This window comes from Leucopleurus acutus (assembly GCF_964270905.1).
Source record: "Leucopleurus acutus genome assembly, chromosome: 3".
Lineage (NCBI taxonomy): Eukaryota > Metazoa > Chordata > Mammalia > Artiodactyla > Delphinidae > Leucopleurus > Leucopleurus acutus.
This window is the reverse complement of record NC_139145.1, coordinates 158,092,709-158,105,763: the sequence shown is the minus strand read 5'-3', so window position 1 is coordinate 158,105,763 and position 13,055 is coordinate 158,092,709. Positions and strand designations below refer to the sequence as shown.

Here is a 13,055-nt window from a genome sequence, read left to right as displayed (position 1 = left end):
AATTACATTGTACTTTTCATATTTATATTACTTTTTCAACTAGTAAGAAATTAGACAAGATCCCAACCTATTGTGAATATTTTACTTTTATAAGAATTGATAACATGATTCGTACAATTATTGACTCATTTATATTTTTTTCTATTAAAATCACACTATGCATGATTCTAATGGAAAAATGTAATTCTGAGGACATTTAATTTTTAGCTTCTGCTTCCTAAAGACAAAAAGTGTCTGGAAAATTATTACAATTCCTGTAAAATTCAATGAAATGTAAGACATTTTTTAAAAAGCTGCACTGATTTCGACTTAACAGGAAAAACATACTTTTTGGGAATCGAGGTGGATTGTCATTGACATCTGTTAGGGTGATGTTGACTATTGTCGTTCCAGCTAACCCTCCCAGTTGTCCGCCCATATCCTTGGCTTGGATGAGGACTTGGTATTGTTCTTTGACTTCCCTGTCCATGTTTGGCAAAGCTGTTCTAATAACACCTTAAGGGGGGAAAAAATAAAAGATAAATATCACAAACGGTGAGTTTTCCAAAATAAAATAGTCCACAACAAGAAAATGATTCTATCTAGATTCATTAGCAAAAAAACATGCTAACAAAAATTCTGTGTATTAAAAAGTGAAACACCCAAAACATCCAATGGTTAGGATATAATTAAATATATTGTGGTAATAGCCATAGAGTGAAATGCTGTGCAGCATTGTGGAATATGGTTAAGGAACAATGTATTGGCTCTAAAAGGTGGTCGTCATTCACTAAGTCAACCAAGTTAGACATAATTTATACAGAATGCTCCTACCTTTAAAAAAGAATTAAATTGTTAGACAATATATATTTTAGATATATAGTAAAAAAATTAAGTGATTACACTGAAGGTGAGATTTCTAAAGAATAACATCTTCTTCTTCATTCTTATCTAGTTTTGGGGATACATATATATTACTTTGCTTCTTTGAACACTTGAATATCTCGTTTGTGTATTTTAGTTTGTCTTTCAGGATTCCTCTTACTTATATTAGCCACAGGTTTTTTGTACTTAGATCTTATTAAGCTTTGCCATTGCAGGGATTTTGTCTCTCTTGTCACCAAGTTACTATACTACAACCTCTAATGGAGTGCTTGTCATTTAGAAAAAACTCAGTAAGAATGGTTGACCATCTGACTAGTGGAATGACTGGCGAATTGAAGGAAGGAATCTATAAATTATTTATTTACTCATTTATTTTTGATGTGGACTTTTTATTGCGGTACGCAGGCCTCTCACTGTTGTGGCCTCTCCCGTTGCGGAGCACAGGCTCCGGACACGCAGGCTCAGCAGCCATGGCTCACGAGCCCAGCCGCTCCAGACCGGGGCACGAACCCGTGTCCCCTGCATCGGCAGGCGAACTCTCAGCCACTGCGCTACCAGGGAAGCCCTTGATGTGGACCACTTTTAAAGTCTTTATTGAATTTGTTACAATATTGCTTCTGTTTTATCTTTTGGTGTTTTGGCCACGAGGCATGTGGTATCTTAGCTCCCCAACCAGGGATTGAACCCACACCCCTTGCATTGGAAGGCGAAGTCTTAACCACTGGACCTCCAGGGAAGTCCCTATAAATAATTTATAATCATGAATCATGATATATATGCATATTTACATAGCCTACTCATTTCCTGTTCTTGTGTTTGGGTGCAGAACTAATTTATATTTATGTCTGTATTCATATTTATATTTATTCATAGTGTAACAACTAAAACCTTCTGGATTTATTGCAGGTAAATTGTGGATAAATTTTATAACAAATTCCAATCTATACCTAATGATTTTAGGGAGAAATTGCAGAAAATTTGTCTTAAACCCACGTGTCTTTGATATTATTTCTTAAATAATAAGGCATATATGAATAACAAATTTAATATCAATTGTCAACACAAAATATAGAATCCTAAGCACAAACTGAATATACATCCTTACTTTATCTATACTTACCTAATGCTGTTCTTTTGCTAATTCAGACTTAACTACAATCTGAAATTTCTTTTGGCCCTTGGCAGGAAATTGCCAAGCAAGTTCCATTTTTTGCTCCTGCAGTTTTACTCATACACTGCTACTGACACCCTTTTACTTCAATCTGTTTGTCCTTTCTTCAGCTTGGATTTCTGATGTTTCATTTCCAAGTGTCTTAACTAAGATTCTTCATCTCTGTATCTCAGTGGCCTGGTCCTACATGCCTTAAGCTACATGATTTCTGCCTGCCTTATAATATTTGTATTTTCTAGATAAATGCCTGGGTTGAATTCATACTCATAACGTATTTTCCTGTTGTTGAACAGATTTATCTTTACTCAGTTCATTTCCAGTAAGTATATATGTATATTTCTTACTCTACTCAATTTCTGGTATGAAAATTTTCAATAAAATTTACAAATATGTTTGATATATAAATTTTATGATATATGTATGCATATGTAAAACATTGATTCTATGAAAAAGAGAGCAAATAAACATTATCAGACTTATTTAAGACTAGAGTTGTTTTCTGATGATTTGATGTAATTGTTATGAATACCCCTAACTGCCCTGCACTCCTCCATTTTGTGTCTGATAGGTGATCTAGCCGCTGCATCCAGCCATCCTTTTAGTTTAATGCTGCTTTTGGGAGACTGTATGTTAGAATTTAGAGAGGAAAGGGTTGTGTATGTAATTTCAAAGGAAATCTCCTCTGATAACCATGATGTGCTTCCCCTTCCCACCACCATTTTCATTAGGAGCCACTGTCCCAGAGAAATAACATACGGCATTTCTAGAATTTTTTCTTTTTTTTTTTTTTTTAGAGTTGAATCTGGGGAATCAGGCAGACAACAAAATTCATTGTGAGTAGAGAATCCTTAAATACTGTGGCCTATTGAAAAAACCAGGGGTGGGGGCGCGCGGGGAATCTCCTATTCAAAAAGTTACTCTTCTTATGGCCACTGGTTGTTTCTATACTTCCTAACATTTAAAACCAAACAAATGAAAATGGATTGCCTGGTCTTGAGCAAGGAGGAAACTTGAAAACGACTGGACTAAAGTGCTTCCATAGCAAAATGCAACCAGCCGAAGGAAATGGTACATTCTGTCACTTCAGATCTTAGATTTAGGTTCAAGTATCCATCTCTATTTTTCAGTATTTGTATATAAAGGTACAGCAACAAACTTGTATGATAATAGTTTAAGATTAAAAAGAAAAAACATGCATTTTATAAAACAGTATAAATACTCCACAGGTACTCCACCGTAGTGATACCACAAACTTTAATTAATTTGAAATAATTATGAAATAAACCCTATTTTTCAGAAAAAAAAAAGAGTAGATAAGCAAGTTTACATTGAATACTGGTATGGTCTTGTACCTGACGAACTTTCGAACATATGCAAGATAATTAGAGCAAATTAAGAATGAGAAAAATAGATTTTATTTCTGCCAATATGAATGGAAATATATGGTTGAGAGAGTTATAACCTTAAATTAAGGTTATAAAACCTTATAGTACCAAAGGATACAAATCTGCCAGGGGATATATTCTCCCTTTGCAATCACCTTGGTGTTATAGGCAAGTCCCTTAGTTTTGGTGGATCTCAGCTTATTTTGTAAAAATGGGTTAGATATGCTGATGAAAACTTTTTGAGATGAAAATAATGCAATACTACATATGAAAAATCATGAAATATTACATGTGATAATCAAGGATTTGCTTTTATCTGAGTTTTTTCTTGAATTGAGTGCTGAACTGCAGTATTGAAACATGGGATAGTAGATTCAGTCAACACTTGTACTAAAATATATGTTTTATTCAGGCACTGTTCCTAGTTTTAAGGGTATAATGGCTTCCATCTGCCCCTCCAATTCCACTATATATACTTTTCTAGACCTCTCTCTGCTCTCTGGTTTCTGGTTGCCCTGGGCCAATTGACAAGAGATTAGATGATAGAAGGAGAATGAGTTTGGGGTTTTCTTTCCATGGATCCCCCACTTTCCATTCCACACTCTCTCCTGCCATGGTCTCTGCCTGTGACTCTAGAACACCCTCATTCCTTCAACCCCAGTGTGGTAATTGCATCCACTTCTTATTTCTTCTCCAGATTCGGCCTTATCCCTTATGGTTTCCCTACAATCTGCTTGCATTTTAATAAAGAGTCCTTTTATTAAACTAATCTCAAATTGCCCAACTGGGTATCATCTGTTGTCATCTGGGAAAATAATTGATAGAGTCTCTGTATAAGGTTCCCTCATGGAATGTATATTTAATGGGTATGTGTTCCTGTAAAGTGGTGAGGAGGTCATAAAGAAGCTTTTAAATGATTAAGCTAATTTCAGATGGTGATTGGTGTTATGAGGAAAATGAAAGAAAGTCCTCTTGAAGGTAGTATCAGAAATGTCCCCTCTGAGGAAAGACTGCAATCCCAGAGAAGTGGAAGAGGCTGACTTAGAAAGAACCCAGGGAGGAGTATCCCAGGGACTAAAAGGAGGAGAGCACTACTTCTTCAAAACATACAAGAATAGAACTTGGGGCTTCCCTGGTGGCACAGTGGTTGAGAGTCCGCCTGCCGATGCAGGGGACACGGGTTCGTGCCCCGGTCCGGGAGGATCCCACATGCCGCGGAGCGGCTGGGCCCGTGAGCCATGGCCGCTGAGCCTGCGCGTCCGGAGCCTGTGCTCCGCAACAGGAGAGGCCACAGCAGTGAGAGGCCCGCGTACCGCAAAAAAAAAAAAAAAAAAAAAAAAAATAGAACTTGGAGGTTGATGTGGCTGTAACATACCACTGTTGGGAGGGATGATATAAAATAAGATCACAGAGTGGGAGAGAAGTGAGATAGTGGTTTTCAAAGATAATTAAACTCTCTGGGAAGGCATCTTGAAAATCAGCAAGTAAGACTACATCAAACTAAAAAGCTTCTGCATAGCAAAAGGAATAATAGACAAAAATGAAAAGGTAACCTATGGAATGGGATAAACTATTTGCAGATCAGATATCTGATAAGGAGTTAATATCCATACCATAAAGAACTCATGCAACTCAATGACAAACAAAATAAATCTTACTTAAAAATGGGCAGAGAAACCGAATAGAAATTTTTCCAGAGAAGTCATACAAATGGCCAGTGGTTACATGAAAAGGTGCTTGATATCAATAATAGTCAGGGAAATGTACATACATCAAAATTACAATGAGATACTTATCACCTCATGATTCTTAGTATGGCTGTTATCGATAAGTCAAGAGCAAGAGATAAAAAGTGTTGGCAAGGATGTGGAGCAAAGAGAACCCCGGTGCACTGTTACTAGGGATGTCAATTGGTACAGCCACTATGGAAAACAGTATGGAGGTTCCTTAAAAAAAAGTAAAAAATAGAGCTACCATATGATCGAGCAATTCCACGTCTGAGTATGTATCAAGAGAAAGTGAAAACAAGATCTTGAAGAGATACCTGTGCTCCATGTTCATTGCAGCATTATTCACAGTAGCCAAGATATGAAAACAACAGAAATGTCCATCAACAGATGATTGGATAAAGAAGGTGTGATATAATGGAATATAATTCACTAATTCAAACATAAGAATGAAAAAAAAAATCCTGCCATTTGCAACAACATAGACGAAACTTGAGGACATTATGTTAAATGAAATAAGTCAGACAGAGAAAGACAAAAAGTCTATGATATCATTTATATGTAGACTCTAAAACAGCTGAACTTATAGAAACAGAGTAGGTTGGTGGCTACCAGGGGCTGTGGGGTGGGGGAAATGGGGAGATTCTGGTCAAAAGGCACAAACTTACAGTTATAAGGTGGATAGGTTATAAGGATAGAATGTATATCATGGTGATTACAGTTAATATTACTGTATTATATACTGGAAAGTTGCTAAGAGAGTAGTTCTTAAAAGTTCTTAGCATGGAAAGGAAATGGTAATTATGTGACCTGATGGAGGTGTGGCTAACACTATGATGGTGATCATTTTGCAATATATAAGAGTGTCAAATCAACACGTTGTACCCCACTTACTTACACAGCACTATATGCCAATTATATCTCAATAAAGCCTGAAAAATGCTAATTATTAATTTGAGACTATTCAGATAGATTAGGTGGATGGATGGATGGATAGATAGATAGATACAGATAGGAAAAGATAGATACAGAAAGGTAGAATGAACAATGGATGAATGGCTGCATTCTCCATTCACTGAGGATTAGAGTCCAGAGGAGACCTAGACCACTAGTCTGTTCTCTAAAGAGCAGTCACAGTGGTTAGGTCTGAGCATGAAGCAGTCACAGAGCCCCTCCAATCAGAAATCCTTAGAGATTGTCCAGGTCGCTCAGATTACAGACCTCACATAATCTCCATCTTCCCACTCCCTGATCTTAACTCTCTGATCTTATCTCTTACAACTCCCTCCTTTGTTCACTAGAGCTTTGTACCCTCTCTTCCCTCTGCTGGAAATGTTCTTTCCAAGACGTAACCATAAACAGCTGCTCTACTTCCTTCATATCTGTCATCAAAGTCATCTTCATAGGACTGTATTGGTCATTCCAACTAAAATTCTATACTGAATTAGTTTCCTACTGCTTCTGTAATAGATTTTTTTTAAAAGCTAGTACATTCTTAAGCTTTATTAAAAATATGGTGTTCATGACTACACAGATAAGGTGTATAATTTTTTGAAAACTGTTGCCAATAATGTATTTTGAGGACAAGAAGAGTTATCAGGTTATCTTAGGTAGGAAGAAAATTTAAAGACAGTATGGTCCGACTTTGCACCATAACATGCCTTAACTATTCTTTAAGATTTAGAAGTCACTTCCCCAAAAGTTCTTTTCTCAGGAGTTTCCCCGCTCTCGTGAGTCTATATCTAGTGCCCAGTAGTCACACTACATATCATAGAGTGGTATCCTAGAAAACCCAAATGTAATCTTCTGAGGACCTGATGTCCTCCCCCGAGTAGATGGGGATCTAGTTGAGGATCGGCTTGATGCATCTCAGTATCCTGGCAGCACAGAACCTGCCAGGTCATTGGTTATAAATAAATGTGCATCAATTTACCCAAATCCAGGAAATCCATACCCAAATCCAGCACCGCTGGCTTATCGCTCATTACCTGCTTTAAATCTTCCAGTAATATGAAGCTCACAATCTCATGAGGTACCTGCCCCTCTTATTTATGGACAATCATCAACATCTTTTTTTCCTAATGAAACCAAAATTCTTTCTTCCTGTAATTCATGCCATTGATAGCCCTCTGGAGCAGCAGAGAATACAGCTAGCTCCTCTTCTACATGAGAGCTCTACAACTTCCGAAAGGCATGTATCACATCCGCCTGGAGTATTTTCCTTTCAAGACCAAATAGTCTGAGTTCCATCTGCAGTTGTGTGCATTCCGTGGTTTCTAAAATAAGGCAACTGGAGTTCACACAGAGTTCTCGTGAAGTGTGACAAGGCAGAATACAAGGGAACCATTGTCTGCAGTACATTTTTAGTCATGTAATTTTACTGCATATATGTAAAATATTACAAAAGTGATAATGGCATGTGTTGTTTAATCTTAATAATTGTTTATTTCCTATTTCACTCTTGAAGAAAAAAAGAGTTTCTGTCTTTATCTCACCAGCACTGACTCTAAATCCTGTAAGACTTTTCTCTGAATTAAAGTCAAAGGCATGCTCAGGCCATAAAACATTGTAAATATGTACATAGTAGTTTATATAAAGAATTAGCCCAAAATATAAAGTCTGACCCATGCTTTAATTTCACTATGGGGCTTTAAAACACTAACACATTCTTTTTTAAAGACTGAAAAGAATAAATATCAGTCGGGGGGGGGGTGATGTTCTATTTGGGAAGTAAGCTTGAAGATAATCATCTCTAATCAAAAGGTGATAATCGAACTAAAAATCTTGAGAAAGTGTCAGTTCTCTCAGCACTTCATCAGATTTCCCAAACAGAAGCTAGGACAGAATCATAGAGCGTGAAGTATCAGGATAGTGGATAAAAGAAAAAAAGAAAGTAACTCATGCATGAAATCCCATTCTCATTCAATTGTTTTCATATGAATCCTAAAAATGCACTTGTAAATACATAACATAAAGACTTATAAATATGCACTTTTGACAGTGCACATAAACAAAAAGGCACTGATGAAAAAGTTCTGGAGATGGACGGTGGTGATGGTTACACAATGTGAATGTACGTAATGTCCCTGAATAGTACACTTAAAATGGTTAAAATAGCAAAATATATATTTTACCATGACAGAGCCATTTAAAGCTTATAGATTTTTTAAAATGTTGCGATAAAATAGTATTATCAATATAATGCTTTCTCAGGTGGAGCTCAGATTATTTAGAAAAATCAACATATCATCACCACATGATACACCAAATAGCAATATCTAGTTATCCAACTCAGACTAGATTTTGAAATCGTTTAGGGAAAAATTCAAATACTTTAAAAGAATTTTAAATGTAAATTAAGTCATGAGATCAGTCAAGTTTATAATAAACTCAAGTTTACAATAATGTTTGTTTTCCTAAATGAAATAATTCTATTATCAATGCTCTGGAAATATTTAGCATCTCAATTTCATGCATCAAATAAAATACTACAATACCTCTTTCACATTTTATAGATAAGTGTTTTTCTAATGTATCATAAATATTAAGTGTAAAATATATATAATAATATAATATGCCAATATGACAAATATTTTAGTGTTTTATAAACATTAAATATAATAAGGATCAATGTTATTTAATGTTTTATAAATGTATCTACATTTCTGTTTTTTTAAAATATTTAATAATCATTGAGGCATATACATGAATGCATGCAAATTTTAAGTTACAGTAAACATTCTCTTAGGTAAGCCAAATAATTGCCAAATTAGCCAATTTTAAACTCAATTCGGGGCTTATTTCATAGAATGCATCAATTTATATTATTTATAAATAAACCTGCCATATTTATACCTTGGATAGAGGTGCTAGGAATGCTTGTCAAACAGCAATGTCAATGAAAACCTTTAAAAAAATGTTCTCATTCCAAACAAATACTAAATAGTTATATTTATCTCTTCATAAATACTTAGTCACCAGAAGTTTTGATAAGACTCTTCCTTTAGAAATTATTTAAAACTGGTTCCTACACTCAAATGTGGAAAATTTTAGGTAATATTAGTTTTTCATGCATTTTATTTAATAACAGCAAAAGGAATCATAAAAGGAAGCTATATGGGGGCTATTTCTGAGAAATTGCAATTATCCTTGAGTTTTGATTTATTCTTACCTACCACAAGGTGATAAATTTGACAAAAAGTCTTCTTAATGGTTTCTGTGCATGAAGAACTAGTTATCATTCTATTAATGAATTGCCTCACCATCCACTCTTTTCCTGTCTAGTGGTCTGGGGCATTGTTAGTATCAAGACTTCTGTCTCCAGTGAAAATCAATGCTTCAAAAAATCTATTCTATAGTTCATGCCAGAATTGTTGCACCTTCAGTTCTAAATAATAAGCGTGATATAAAAATATAAATACACAATTAGAAAAGGCATATTATGAATATATATACTCTTCTGTAAAATGATACTTTCTGAAGGCATTAGAATTTATCTAAAGCTGATATTGAACAAGTAAAGTCAATGGGAGGGCAAGTAAACCCTTCATGTAATTGTTGTCTGTCCAGTATTAATTTGACCAAAGCAATTATATTCTGTACCCACGCTTTACGCTTCAATTCACCTTTGTGTGATTTTTATCTTGCTTTTTTAGTTAGGTATGGTCTCCGTCTATAGTTATTTTTCCAATATTAAATCTTTGATCCTGCTTCTGCCACATTTATTCTGAGTATATAAACTCATCTACTCTATATAATTAATCACTGAAACTCAGTAAGCGTACCCTAATACTAAAAACCTCCCTCCTCACCAATCTCTAGACACCTTCCTTTCTTTTTCTCCCATCCTTTCTGTCTGTGAGAAGTGCTTCTCAGAGGCTGAAGTGATCTAGGAGACAGATATTGTCCTTACTTCTACTTCTGTTAGATTCCCAGTTATGGTAAAATTGGAAAATGTAACTGTATAAGAAAAAATAACCCATAATGTTCCCATTTGATAAAAGGATGTATAGTATCTTAGATAATCTCATTATTTGTCTATACATTTGGCCTATTGCACAAACCTTCCTAATTCCTCTGGAGCTTTGTACCATCATAAATTTCATTGAAAACTTCCCCAAACTTTCTTATCAACAATTTTCCCTTTTTTCCACAAATATATGATTTTCCCAAAGCTAAACAACAATAGCCACCACAAAACTTCCTCAATACCTATATTGCCAAACATTTTCTTCTCCTGTCTTCACTGCCTACTTCTGGAAAATAACTTACATTTTAGGTGTAATCTCCCCATTACACACTCACTCTTAACATTTGACCCCCTGGCTTTTGATCTCTGATCCTACTTCCAAACCAAAAGAGCTTCTTTGTCCTGAACCTTTCTGTATTTTCTTCAGCACTGAAGTTCCCTTCTTAAAGGACTAATGTTGTCCTTACTACAATCTATTCCTTTTCAAGTTTACAAAAGGGAGCAGCTCCCAGACTTGTTCCATTCATTTTTGATGGTTTCTGGCCCCCTGTTGTCTTGATGAAAAGGGTGAGAAGTGAGGACAGACAGAATGGCAGGTTTAGTTGACAGAAAATTTGCTGGTTCTTTATTTTCACTTAATTGACCTTATGTTTCCAAGCAACATCCATCCATGGTTAATTATTAACTAACCTATATCTAATTGGTATTCCAGTTCCCACACTCTTCTGAGGAAGTATAAATTTTGAAATGTTTAATCCATTTGCATGTATAGTGTCGGAAACGAATACCCTTCAAATCAATGTAGCTCTTTAAAGATCTATTTACAAATTTTAAAAGTAACTTTTTAGTCCAGTATGTTAACAGTTTATTCCATTACTTTAAACTGATGTGATAAACAGTATTGAATTTAATATGCAACATGTTATGTATTATTTAAGAGTTGATAAAACAACTGTCATTACAGAGTTTCTGCTTTAACTGTGACACTGAGCTTTGATAACTGGTCAGCATGACTGCAGCTCCTTAAAAACTATCTTCACTCAAAAACAGATTCTCTAGAAACAGGGGGAACTCGTTTCATTTTAAAGGGAATACAAAATCGTCCTGCATGTTTTCCTGCCCTTTCTATACTTTCCATAGATTCCATAGATTTTAAAACTGGAATTTCAATGGTTTGACTTAAAAACGAGACTGGCTTCAAAAACATAGACCAGAAGAATTAATGATCTTGGGGTTTCAAGTTTGTCAGCCCTCTTCTTTCCCCTACTAGAAGCATAAGTCTATATTTTTCCAAAGTCACCATCCATAACCCCATCTATAAAGATAGCAATAGAAACTCCATAATCTTGGGTTGATTAGGCCCAAAATGGAATATAATTGAAACCAACCAAGAAAAACTGAAATAAAAAGCTATTTTAGCTAGAAGAAACAAAAAAAAATATTCCTAGACTTTGGAAAATTTAAATCATACAAAGAATTCCTAACTAACAAATTTGGACTTGGCATATATGTGTAAAAAGGTTTATATTTATACCAAGTTCAATCTGAAAGAAATAGCTCTGCAGCAGCAAGCTAAGATCCTATCTTCCTTTGCTAGATGGGGAGCACATTGAATCTTTATTGCAGTGTTAGAATGGGAAAGGGAGGTGATAATGTTGTCTCTAATAAAAAAGTTACCTGTCTTGGGATCAATAGAGAAATAAGGCTGTCCCTGAAGAATGCTGTAAACGACTCTGGCACTGTTTCCATAGGTTGGGTCATCTGCATCCGTGGCCTTGACCTGGAGCACATAAGCACCTGGAAAATAAGACCATATGATTCTAGCATCTTTGTTTTATAGAGCTCAAGGTCATGTCTTTTATCTTCTGGACTCCATTTTCCTTTGGAATATGGTATTCCTTAATTCAGTGAGTATATGAAGTCACTGAGAATAACTGAACTATTATAACCAAAATGTTGAGCAACAATATTAGCTGTTAGTACAAGTGATACCTATTTTAAATATCTATTTTTAAAGCTGTGTCCATTTCCAGTAGCTAGGTCATTGACCTGAAAGTCATCACAATCGATTTATTGATTTGTACACCAAAGAAAACATGACACCGCTTGCATTAGCTCATCTGCTTACTGTAGATGCTTTAATTGCATGATTAGGATATCAATAGAAGAGCTAAAAGGTTTAAAGGCTTACCGAACTTTAGAAGGTGTAAGTAATTTGCAATTGCAGCTTAAAAATCAACAATTACATATTCATTTAGGAAGCCTTTAATTAGGACAGAATATTTGAGAAAATGAGGAACCGAAAATAATTACAATTCTAGCTAGAGAAGCACCTTTATGCCTCAAGACTGAATTATTCTGTGTTCACTGACATAGGAAAACTTTAAAGACAATCCAAATTATCTGTAGCTTTTCTCATCTCTTGACACTTGGCCATATTATTTATGTACTAAGAGAAGTTGACGGGAGATTTTTTTTTTTTTTTTTTTTTTTTTGCGGTACGCGGGCCTCTCACTGTTGTGGCCTCTCCCGTTGCGGAGCACAGGCTCCGGACGCGCAGGCTCAGCGGCCATGTCTCACCGGCCTAGCCGCTCCGCAGCACGTGGGATCCTCCCGGACCGGGGCACGAACCCGTATCCCCTGCATCGGCAGGCAGACTCTCAACCACTACGCCACCAGGGAAGCCCAACGGGAGATTTTTTTCAGCAGTTTTGTCTTACATATTCATAGTCATAATTAAGTCTTCCTCTAAGATTTTTTTAAATGAGTATCTCTTCTTAATGTCCATTCAGTGTTACTATTCTGAATTGAGAACAAAGTAGAATCAAAATTATCAAACTCAGTATAAATAAAATAATATGCTGCTGATGAAGGAAGGAAATGCCTACTGAGCATAAAGAGAGTGAAATGTGCATCCAAAGTTACACAGTGGACAGAAC

The 13,055-nt window shown here is 35.5% G+C and overlaps 1 protein-coding gene across 5 annotated transcripts in view; it reads right to left on the bottom strand.

The window, feature by feature from the left end:
- The window catches only part of CDH12 (cadherin 12), a 678,773-nt gene that overhangs the window by 80,114 nt on the left and 585,604 nt on the right, over positions 1-13,055 (bottom strand). For all 5 annotated transcript variants that reach the window (XM_082837421.1, XM_082837422.1, XM_082837420.1 and 2 more), the window contains 2 exons: positions 11,794-11,913; positions 328-495 (listed from right to left, as the gene is read on the bottom strand). In XM_082837421.1, the coding sequence (XP_082693547.1) occupies positions 328-495; positions 11,794-11,913 (288 nt within the window). The remainder of the gene's footprint in view (positions 1-327; positions 496-11,793; positions 11,914-13,055) is intronic.